The following is a 12,280-nucleotide window of genomic DNA, read 5'->3' on the forward strand; positions in this document are numbered from 1 at the left end:
TGGAGGTTGTGGTGAGACGAGATCACGTCATTGCACTCCAGCCTGGGCAACAGGAGCGAAACTCCGTCTCAAAATAAAAAACAAAAAACAAACACTATAAGCTTTTTGAAAAATCAAGTAAATTCATTCCAGTGTTTTTCCTACAATGAAGAAGAATGCATCACGTTTCTAAGGTTTTAATAATCATAATAGCTGCCAGTTATTCAGGACCTTCTATGTACCTGGCAAAGTGTTAGGAACATTTGATCCATTTTCTCTTATGTGCTAAGCAGTCCTACTAGCTGCTTCATCCTGGAAATACAGATGGGAGACTGAAGTCAAGGACTACAACTGTGTGTTTAACATCTCTCTTGACTCCCAGTAACCTCCAGTTCAGCACATCCAAAATGAAACACAAGTCTCTTCTGCCAATATGTTTTGCTCCACCCCTGTAACACTCCTACTGCCAGAAAAATCACACAAAAACCTCACACAACCATTGTGCCTTTTCTCTTTCAGGGGGTGCCAGAAACCATCTGGTTCATGCCAGAAACCTGGGAGTCAACCTTGCTGTCTTCTCTGCTTGCCCTTCCATAAATCTGCCACCACAAATCCTGTCAGCTGTTCTTACATCTTTCCTTCCCATTTTTTCTGGCCCCATTGCCTCCACTCGATTCCATTTCATTATTTTCCTGCCTTTTCTGTTGTTGGAGCCTCCTAACTGGCCTGTGTCTCTGAGCTGGCCTTCCTGCCCCTCCTCCACTGGTCCATTTAATCTGCAATCTGAGTGAATGTTTTTTCTAATATGCAAACATGATGATATTGCGTTCTTGGTTAAAATGCTTCAGCAGCCTGTTACATTCTTTCAATTTCTTGAACTGAATGTAATTTCTTTAGCTCTTAAATATGCAATTTCCTCTTCCATGATTACTGTTTTCCTCCTCTTTGTTTTCAAGTTTCATTCATCCTTCAGGCTTCAGCTTAAATAGCCTACATTTGTTGAGGTTTATGGTTATCTCTGCATGGGATGTCCATGATGGCAGGGACTATGAGAAATTTGTTCAGATCATAACATCTGACTCAGTTGGTACTCAGTGTCTACCTGTTGAATGTAGTATAGGGAAGGAAAAACATTTTTTTCTCTACCTTCTTAGGTTCAGTAGCTGGGCCCTGCAAAATAAACTGATAAAAGATACATTAACAGGAAAAAAGGTTTATGCATAAATGTAAAGTGCTTAGACCAGGGGGCTCACATGCCATTTTAACAAAGAGTGATAAATTGTAGAGAAGTAACTAGACAAAAGTAGGGGAATTCTTCTTGGGTAAATTGTAGGAAGGTAAATATATGGGAGAAGCTAACAGAAGATATGGGTTATTCAGTAAGGTTTGTTATGTGGACTCAAGTTGGCGCCTTCCCCATTGATAAGAGTTGCTCTCCTCTTCCTGGTACTGGAAAGGAAGACACATTTACAAAAGGATGTTTATTACCTGTACATAGGAAAATTTATGTCCTGCATTTATACAAAAAAGGGAGGGCAAAGAGCAAATTGGTTTCAGCTCAAAACAGTTCTTACGTGAAAGTGGCATATTTTGGGGTAGCATACACTGATCCCCTTCAAAAGGAATAAGTTGCTTTTCTCTTATCATGGTTATGAGAGCTACTTTGAATTAACTTCTGCTTTTTGAAAGTACATTTAATTCTCAAATGTTTCTGCTTTTGAATGCAGTTTGGGAGAGCCCATGGTGACTGCGTGAGTGGAGCCCAGCTGTGTGGATGCCCCAGCATGGATGACTACACGGTCCTGAGAATGATTGGGGAGGGCTCCTTTGGCAGAGCTCTTTTGGTTCAGCATGAAAGCAGTAATCAGATGTTTGCCATGAAAGAAATAAGGCTTCCCAAGGTCACTACTAAAGAAATTAGCTCACTTTGAAAGTATACATGCAATTTATATAAAAGAATAAGTTTTTGGCCAGGCATGGTGGCTCACACCTGTAATCTCAGCACTTTGGGAGGCAGAGGCGGGTAGATCACCTGAGGTCAGGAGTTTGAGGCCAGCCTGGCCAACATGGGGAAAACGCATCTCCAGTAAAAATAATTTTAAAAAATTAGCCAGGTGTGGTGGCGTGCACCTGTAGTCCCAGCTATTCGGGAGACTGAGGCAGGAGAATCACCCGAACCTGGGAGGCAGAGGTTATAGTAAGCTGAGATCGTGCCACCACACTCCAACCTTGGTGACAAAATAAGACTCTGTCTCAAAAAGTAAATAAATAAATAATAAGTTTTTTAGTTTTAACATGGAATTTCTCCTTCATGCAAAAGATAGAATTGGTTTATTCGTTAGCTTTACAAGGGCTCAATACATTATATGTGGTTCTTAGGATATTGTAGTTAACAATGGGAGAAAAACAGTAAAAGTTTTGGAGGCGATTACTGCTAATTTTATTTCCGCAAATAATTGGTAATAACTTCCACTTTTGTATACCTAATGGTGTAGGAAATCTTTGCCAAAGCAACTCAGGTGCGATATTAATGAAAAAGGATCATAAAAATACAATGAAGAACAAATGCTAACCTTTGGTACCAGTAAATCTACTTTGTGGATCAGTTTATAGGTTTTATTTCCTTGTAGACCATTACTATGTATCATAGTTGTCCTGTGAAAGAATTCATTACATGAAGACTATGTCATAATATTTTGGATTAATTTTTAAAAAACACATTCTAATAAAGGTCTCAGAGTGCTAGGTATTTTTTTCCCACTGTATTCTTGACTTCATTCAGTGATTTTCAAACTTGAGTGAGCATCATAATCAGCTGGAGGGCTAGTTAAAACATGGATTGCTGTGCTCCACCCCCAGGCTTCCGATTGAGTAGGGCCAGTTGGGCTTGTGGATTTGCATTTTTAATAAGTTCCCAGTTGGTGCTGATGCTGCTGGTCTGAGAACCCTTATGTTACTACACAATCAATGGCGATTTCTTTTCTTTCTTTTTTTAAATTTATAGATGGAGTCTTGCTCTATTGCCCAGGCTGGAGTGTAGTGGCACGACCATAGCTCATTGCAGCTCAAACTCCTGGGCTCAAGCGATCTTCCTACTTCAGCCTCCCCAGTGGCTGGGACTACAGGTGTAGTATACACTATAGGTGTAGTATAGTCCCAGCCACTGGGGAGGGTAACCACCACACCCAACTAACAGTGGCAGTTTCTTGATTGTAAGATAAACCATTCAGAATTTCATCCTTATAGAGTAAGTTAGGGATAAACGGTTTTGGAAACTTACTTTGCTTGCCATCTCTGTTCATCTTTGATGCAGTAATACACCAGCATACTCTTTTTTTACCTGGACCAGTGGACTCCTCTAAGTGATTGCAGACAGTCAAAACATGAAATCCCCCCCCCCCACCTTTTTTTTTTTTTCATTTAGGATAAAACATTTCTTTTTCTTTTTTCTATATCACAAGTCATCAAAAAGATACACTATTTTTGATGGTATACTGACTTTCTAAGTCAGGTGATGCTTAGGCTGATATTAAAACTGTTTACATTCTGTATGTGTAAGGAATGAAAAAAGAAAATAAAAGTACAATGAAGAGGTCAGCTCAAGCATGAAAATATAGCCAGAGTTGGAAAATCACCATGCATTTTCTCTTGTCATTTGACAAATTTAAGTTGAGCCAAAGTGTAGTGTTATAAAACTGCATCTAGCATTGAAGTATCATGTAAACTATATTATTGTAAAGTTATCTATTTTAAATGCAGTATTAAATTTATGCTTATTTAAAATGTTTTTCTAGTCTTTCTCTAATACACAGAATTCTAGGAAGGAGGCTGTTCTTTTAGCCAAAATGAAACACCCCAATATTGTTGCCTTCAAAGAATCATTTGAAGGTAAATACAAATTCCCACAGATATGTGCATTTCTGAATTTGATTTATAGCCACTATAGCTTTTCTAAAGAGCTTGTATCTGTTTTAGCTGAAGGACACTTGTATATTGTGATGGAATACTGTGATGGAGGGGATCTAATGCAAAAGATTAAACAGCAAAAAGGAAAGTTATTTCCTGAAGACATGGTAAGAGATTGACTTACATAGTTTCTCTCAAGGTTTGGAAGCCACTTTTCTCATAAACTTTGTGTAAGTTAAAACAAAAGCATTGATATCTGTAATTACCTGAGAAGGTAGATAGAAATGACTAATTTCTGTATTGGTGTTACCACTTAGTGTCCCCAGGATGTGGCTGCCTGAAATGGTTTTAGGAAGTAAAATCTATATAAATTATTAAGAAATAAAACTGGCCGGGCGTGGTGGCTCAAGCCTGTAATCCCAGCACTTTGGGAGGCCGAGACGGGCGGATCACGAGGTCAGGAGTTCGAGACCATCCTGGCTAACACGGTGAAACCCCGTCTCTACTAAAAAATACAAAAAACTAGCCGGGCGAGGTGGCTGGCGCCTGTAGTCCCAGCTACTCGGGAGGCTGAGGCAGGAGAATGGCGTAAACCCGGGAGGCAGAGCTTGCAGTGAGCTGAGATCCGGCCACTGCACTCCAGCCCGGGCGACAGAGTGAGACTCCGTCTCAAAAAAAAAAAAAAAAAAAGAAATAAAACTTTCATGTTTAGAATAATTTCAAGATTGTATCATCAAATTTTGTACTAGATATTTAAAATCTTGATTTCTTTTTCTTTTTTTTTTTTTTGAGACAGAGTCTTGCTCTGTCGCCCGGGCTGGAGTGCAGTGGCATGATCTTGGCTCACTGCAAGCTCATCCTCCCGGGTTCATGCCATTCTCCTGCCTCAGCTTCCTGAGTAGCTGGGACTACAGGTGCCCGCCACCATGCCTGGCTAGTTTTTTTTATATTTAGTAGAGACGGAGTTTCACCGTGTCAGCCAGGATGGTCTCGATTTCCTGATCTCATGATCCACCCGCCTCAGCCTCCCAAAATGCAGGGATTACAGGCGGGAACTACCTTGCCCGGCCTAAAATCTTGATTTTTATCGTACTGAAATTTTTAGAAGACAGGTCTATTTTATTTTGTATTACTAAAACATCAGAAGAATGAAGCTTGCCATTTCTGTTTCTTGGGAGTACCTATTCTCAATCTTTTTCCTCCTAAAGCTTGAAGTGGTCCCTTCAGTCTAAGACTTGCTGTCTTTTTAGTGGAAAATTGCATACTAAATATTTTTTAATGAATTGGCTATGGAAAATACTTAAATCGCTCCAATGAGGCTTAGTTTGATTTAGGTTATAGCATGTTATGAAAGTATGTAAATAAATGTAAATAAATATTATACATTTAGAAATTGTATTGTTAAAAATATGGGTTCTATAGAAGGAAGTCAACCTTGGCTTCAACTGGAAGAATCTCCATAGCAAAAGTGAAAACAAAATTAATTTGACATTTAACTGTAGGCCCTCGAGACACCTAGAAATTCTGGGTACTGTTGACCTTGGACTTACAAGCAGGAACTATTGACCTCAAAGGATTATTTATAATATAATGAAATCTTTTAATGTTACCATATGGATATTCTGCAAAAGTAAATGAAAATCCAACATAATGATTACACTAGAAAAGCTGTAGTGCATTTCTTATTGGTGAACTACCTTTATATAAGCATTTAAGAATACTTTTATTTGGTTGAGTATAAGAAAAATGTAAGTGGAAGTTTTACTAAAATAAATTGCTATTTGGATCATGTATAAGATGATGGAATATGGGAGTCACAGCTTTTCTGAATTTCTCCAAGTAACACTGAATCTCAGTTGAACTATGTAATTTACAGGAGTTCTGTACTCACATTATGTAAAATCCTAGTCGACTAAGGCCTAGAGATGATTCTTTGGAATTTTAGGTTAATATGAGCCAGTTACTACATTCTTGAAGATTTTGCATACCTTTTTCTTACAGATACTTAATTGGTTTACCCAAATGTGCCTTGGAGTAAATCACATTCACAAGAAACGTGTGCTACACAGAGATATCAAGTCCAAGGTGAGTGGACTACATTTTTGGACTTAAAAAAAAACTATTTAATTCAGTAATTTTGCTGTGTTATCCCATGGATTTTGGGACATTTTTGTTTAGGAATGTTTGTCAGCCTAATATTTGTTACTTACTTTTCAAATTAAAATTTTGCCCACCTTTATTAAAATATAATTGACAAAAATTATGTATATTTATGATGTATAACATGATGTTTTATATATATACACACACATTGTAAAATGATTAAATCAAGATAATTAACGTATCTATCAGCTCACATACTTATTATTTCTTTGTGGGGAGGACATTTAAGATCACTCTCAGCACTTTTTAAGTATTCTATGCATTATTAAGTATTAAGTATTCTATGCATTATTATTGACCATAGTCACCATGTTGTACAACAGATCACTGGAACTTACTTGTCCTAACTGAAACTTTGTACCCTTTTACTTAATATTTATACTAACCAAATAAGGTAATACCTGAGAAAAAGTCATTGAAATCTCTGTGGTAGTACAGTCATGCATCACTTAGTGATAGGGGGACAAGTACTCAGAAATGCTTTGTAAGGTGATTTTGTTGTGTGAGCGTCGTAGAGTGTACTTACACACACCTAGATGGTATAGCCTGTTACACGCCTAGGCTATATAGTGTAGCCTGTTGCTTCTTGGCTACAAACCTGTACAGCATGTTACTATACTGAATTTCTTGGGCAATTGTAATACAATGGTAAGTATTTGTGTATTTAAATGTAGGAAAAAGTACAGTAAAACTATGGTATTATAGTCTTCTGGGACCATTGTCATATATGCCATCCGTTGTTGACTGACTGTGTCATACACGTGACTGTGTATGTTAATGTGTCCTAGCTCTCTTTTAGTGACCACTTACTAAGTCCATGTGTTCTCAGATGGGAAACGGTTGACACCTGGGCCTGCCATGTGGCATCACCCTGACACAGGTTCTCACCGGGTCGATTGAGTCTGCTGATACAACCTAAAACTTGCTTGTTAGATTTTGAAGCACTCATCCTGAGTTTCCATGCAGGGGAATGTCTAGCTGTCAAGAGGGGATCTTGGTGTTTTGTGTTCCACTCTGGGACTCAGCTATCAGCATTTCTACCCTTGATCTCCGTCATCAGCAGGCTTTGGAAGACAGCGTATCTGCCTCATGTTCGATGATGGAAGACATAATCTGAGTTCTTCTTTTTAAATGCAGAATATCTTCCTCACTCAAAATGGAAAAGTGAAATTGGGAGACTTTGGATCTGCCCGTCTTCTCTCCAGGTATGTATATCTGTTCTATGGTAGTGACAGTAATCAAAACATCCATTTTCAGGAATGTTCTGTAATCATTCTTTGTCCTTTTTTGGTTTTAGTCAGATGGCATTTGCTTGTACCTATGTGGGAACACCTTATTATGTGCCTCCAGAAATTTGGGAAAACCTGCCTTATAACAATAAAAGGTGAGTGCTGCATATTTGATGTAAGGGTGCCCATTTGGTGACAGGCATTTTAGCCTGCAGATGATGTAAGAGTCTGATGTCACTTCAAAACAGATGCATGGATCATACTGGTCTCTAAAAAATATATCTGAAAGCAGTCTGGAATCTATATTTCTAATCTATATTGCTAGGCTGCTAGATAAAAGTAATAGTTTTCCAATTGCTGTTAATTATAGCTGAGAGGAGCAAATGCTGAAAGAAAGGCCAGTCATTCTAGGGACGGTATGAATTATATCAGTGGTTCCCAAACTTTGCTGCTCCCACTTACAAAAATCCCAAATCCCAGGTTGCATCTACACTAATTAAATCAAAATGGCAAAGGGTGAGAAGCAGGCACCAGTAATTTTTCAAGATCACTGGGTGATTCTAATGTACAACAACATTTGATAATCAATAGATTGTGTCATTGAGTTGGTATTTACAGGGCTAGATTATAAGCACTTGGTTGATAGGTAAATTGATTGAAGGAGGTTAGTATGAAGATCTTAATGATTTAAAATGCAGTGTTTTTTTCTGAATATAAGTTATATGTGCCCATTGTGGGGATGGATATGCAGGGAAGATTGGAAATAGACCTGTAAGAAAGGACATGGAAATCACCCACTTTTCCCAACTGCCAGTAATATTTTAATGTTTTTTTCTTCATTCACTTTTCCCCCTAAAAGTGGTTGATATATTTTATATATAATTTGCTTTTGTCATTTTATATTCTAGTCATTTCCCCACATACTTAAACTCTTCATAAATTTTCTAATGGCTGCATATATTTTATTAAATGGCGCTTCCAAAGTTTACTTAGTAATTCCTCTGTTGTTGGCCTTATATTTCTAGATTTCAGTCTCATAAACAGTGCTGTAATTAACATACCTTTTGTGTATAAATTTGTCCTTGTTTTATATCACATTCTTGGCATGGATTCCTAGAAGGAGAAACACCGAAAGGCTGTTGTTACTTTATGCTGACTTGCTTTCTGAAAAGGGTATGACAATCTATACTAAATAGGTTTCTTAAAGAGTAGAATGGACTGAATGGGGGCAAAACGGCTCTACAAGGACTTGTTGGGACAATTGAGGAAATTTGGGTATGCAGTAAATATTAAATAATGTTACTGAATTGAGATTAAATTCCTTGGATGTGATAACAGTATTGTGTTTATGAGGGAAAGTGTACGTTTTTGTTCTTAGGAGATACATGCTGATGTGTGTAGGGATGAAATGTTTGATATCTGCAACCTTCTTCTTTTTTTTTTTTTTTTGAGACAGAGTCTCACTCTGTTGCCCAGGCTTGAGTGCAATGGCACAATCTTGGCTCACTGCACTCCGCCTCATGGGTTTAAGCGATTCTCCTGCCTCAGCTTCCTGAGTAGCTGGGACTACAGGGACCTGCCACTACACCTGGCTAATTTTTATACTTTTTAGTAGAGATGGGGTTTCACCATATTGGCCAGGCTGGTCTCGAACTCCTGACCTTCTGATCTGCCCGCCTCGGCCTCCCAAAGTGCTAGGATTACAGGTGTGAACCACCACGCCCGGCCTGCAACCTTTTTTCGAGAGATTCAGATAGATATAGAGGAGGGAGATTAGCACCCAAACATGGCCAATGAGAATGATTAGGGGACCTAGATAAGGGCATGTGGACATTTGCGACTTTTCTGTAGATTTGAAATAAAAAAAATACTAAAAGAGGAAATAGTTGGTAAAAACCATTAATTAAAATAAAAAAGAATATCATTTAGAAAAGTCTGGAGGAGCTGGGCCTGGTGGTGTGTGCTTGTAGTCCCAACTACCTGGGAGGCTGAGGCAGGAGGATTGCTTGAGCCCAGGAGTTCAAGGCAGCAGTACGGTGACATCATGCCTATGAATAACCACTGCACTCCAGCCTGGGCAACACAGTGAGACCCCATCCTCTAAAAAAAAGAAAAGGGCGCCGGGCGCAGTGGCTCATGCCTGTAATCCCCGCACTTTGGGAGGCTGAGGCCGGCAGATCACGAGGTCAGGAGATTGAGACCATCATGGCTAACACAGTGAAACCTCATCTCTACTAAAAAGAATACAAAAAAAAAAAAAAAATTAGCCAGGCGTGATGGCGGATGCCTGTAGTCCCAGGTACTCGGGAGACTGAGGCAGGAGAGTGGCATGAACCCGGGAGGCGGAACTTGCAGTGAAGCGAGATCGCGCCACTGCACTCTAGCCAGGGCGATAGAGCAAGACTCCGTCTCAAAAAAAAAAAAGGAAAGGAAGAATCCTATCCGTTAGAGCCATTCAGCAGACTGTGTGGAAAGTAGAGAGCTGCCCAGCAGGAGATGTGATCAAAGGTGTGGTGCTGTGTCCAGGGTGGTGGGAATAGAAGCTGCACTGGATGCCTTCCAGAGTCCTTCTTCCAGCTGTGATCATCTGAGTCCGGGGATTGAAGAGCAGAGAGTTTTATTGTGAACATTACTCTTAGGAAGTATCTAGGTGTTAGACCAAAATTATATGTTTTAATACCTGGGAATTACTTGTGATATCTATTCTTATTAAAGGTAAGAAATTATTTTTTGTACTAGAAAATACATAACCCACTTGTGATTACATTGCTTCTTTATGCTTTCAGTGACATCTGGTCCTTGGGATGCATTCTCTATGAACTCTGTACCCTTAGGCATCCAGTAAGTATGGCGTGCAAAATGGAAAAGGCAGCTGGTCATATCTAGCTGAGTCCTAATAATGTGACAAATTCTAGCTGGCAGTTTGCTTCCCTAGGATGAAGTCATTATAAAAGTTTGTATATGTTTCCAGTGCAGTCATCTGCCCTGAGTTTTGTAGCATATACTAATAGGAAATTTCCATTATTTAGTTTTACTGTGCAATACATAACCTTTCTCTCTCTCTCTCTTTCTTTCTTTTTTCCTCTTTTCTTTCTTTTTGCTATTCTTAATTTTTTATTTTGATAAATATAAAATTTGCCATTTTATCCATTTTTAAGTATACATTTCATTGTCATTAATCACACTCACAATATTGTGCAACCAACACTACTATCTCTTTGGGGGTTTTGTTTTGTTTTGTTTTGTTTTAGAGACGGAGTCTTGCCCTGTTACCCAGTCTGGAGTGCGGTGGTGCGATCTCAGCTCACTGCAGCCTCCACCTCCTGGGTTCAAGTGATTCTCCTGCCTCAGCCTCCCAAGTAGCTGGGAGTACAGGTGCATACCACCATGCCCAGCTAATTTTGTGTGTGTGTTTTTACTAGAGACATTTTTGTATTTTTTTGTATTTTCCCCATGTTGACCAGGCTGGTCTCAAACTTCTGACCTCAGGTGATCCACTCTCCTCGGCCTCCCAAAGTGCTGGGATTACAGATGTGAGCCACTATGCCCAGCCACTACTATCTCTTTGTAAAACTTTTGTCATCACCCCAACCAGAAATTCTGTACCCATTAAACAGTTACTCCCCATTTCTTCCCTTTCCCCAGCCCCCCTAGTCTAATTTCTGCCTCATGAATTTGGATATTCTAGATATTTCATACAACTGGAATTATACAACATTTGCCTTTTTGTGTCTGGTTTATTTCACTAGCACAGTGTTTTCAAGGTTCATTCATATTGTAACATCTATCAGGATTCCATTCCTTTTTATGGCTGAATAGTATTCCATTGAGTGTATAGACATGTTTATCCATTCATCTGTTGAGGGACACTTGAGTTGTTTCTGTCTTTTGGTTGTTGTAAATAATGCTGTTATGAACAATGGTGTACAAGTATCTGTTAGAGTCCTTGATTCCAAATTTTGAGGTCTATATCTAGCAGCGGAACTGCCGGGTCATATGGGAATTGTATTTAGCTTTTTCAGGAAGCACCAAACTTTGCAAGAGTGGCTGCATCATTTTTTTCCTCACAGCTTTTTGCAGTTAGATTTCACTTATCATATGAGTTTCCTCTCTAACTGAAATATCATGAAAACATAGACTTTGCCCTATTATATGTTTTTTCAAGATATTTTTAAAAATATGAACCAAAAAAAGGTTAAATAACTTGTCCCGCTTGTTCAGCCATAGTTAATTACATAGAACAACAACTGCAGGGCTAAGTCCTATTAGTTCTTAGCTTTACATAGAAATAAATTCTGTTCTTTGGGCACAGATTGAAAGTTGACTTTTTTACAGATGTACTTTTTTTTTTTTTTGAGATGGAGTCTCGCTCTGTCACCCAAACTGGAGTGCAGTGGCCGGATCTCAGCTCACTGCAAGCTCCACCTTTCGGATTCATGCCAGTCTCCTGCCTCAGCCTCCCGAGTAGCTGGGACTATAGGCGCCCGCCACCTCACCTGGCTAGTTTTTTGTATTTTTTAGTAGAGACGGGGTTTTACCGGGTTAGCCAGGATGGTCTCCATCTCCTGACCTCGTGATCCGCCCGTCTCGGCCTCCCAAAGTGCTGGGATTACAGGCTTGAGCCACCGCGCCCGGCCTACAGATGTACTTGAGGGCACATAGAGCTCAGAAGAGGGTGAATGGTTGAGAAACAATCATCACCACTACCAGATGAAAGTAACTCAAACTGAAGACACCTGGTATTAATGAGAGGTTATCTTTGAATATAAGTGGTTTATAATGATAGCTACACAGTTAGAACAACTTGCGGAACCTTTAAAATGCTGATGCCTGGGCCCACAGCACAGTGATTGAAATAAAATCTCTGAAAATGTCCTGGGCATTACTGTTTTTAAAACAGGTGATTACAATGTACAGCCCAAGTTGAGAACCACCATAGTCTACAAATAAAATTATTTTTAAAATTCCAACATCTTTTAATTCTTTACTTCCTGATTGTATCT

General features: G+C 39.1%; 1 protein-coding gene across 4 annotated transcripts in view; it reads left to right on the forward strand.

The window, feature by feature from the left end:
- NEK3 (NIMA related kinase 3) overlaps nt 1-12,280 on the forward strand; it is a 30,868-nt gene that overhangs the window by 1,678 nt on the left and 16,910 nt on the right. For 3 of the 4 annotated variants that reach the window (XM_023187286.2, XM_023187287.1, XM_023187284.1), the window contains exons 2-8: nt 1,707-1,880; nt 3,774-3,867; nt 3,955-4,052; nt 5,887-5,970; nt 7,186-7,253; nt 7,346-7,432; nt 10,064-10,118. In XM_023187286.2, the coding sequence (XP_023043054.1) occupies nt 1,764-1,880; nt 3,774-3,867; nt 3,955-4,052; nt 5,887-5,970; nt 7,186-7,253; nt 7,346-7,432; nt 10,064-10,118 (603 nt within the window). In that variant the 5' untranslated portion in view covers nt 1,707-1,763. Of the gene's footprint in view, nt 1-1,700; nt 1,881-3,773; nt 3,868-3,954; nt 4,053-5,886; nt 5,971-7,185; nt 7,254-7,345; nt 7,433-10,063; nt 10,119-12,280 lie in introns of those variants that run through there. The other variant, XM_023187285.1, reaches the window with a different exon arrangement.

This window comes from Piliocolobus tephrosceles, chromosome X (genome assembly GCF_002776525.5).
Source record: "Piliocolobus tephrosceles isolate RC106 chromosome X, ASM277652v3, whole genome shotgun sequence".
Classification (NCBI taxonomy): domain Eukaryota; kingdom Metazoa; phylum Chordata; class Mammalia; order Primates; family Cercopithecidae; genus Piliocolobus; species Piliocolobus tephrosceles.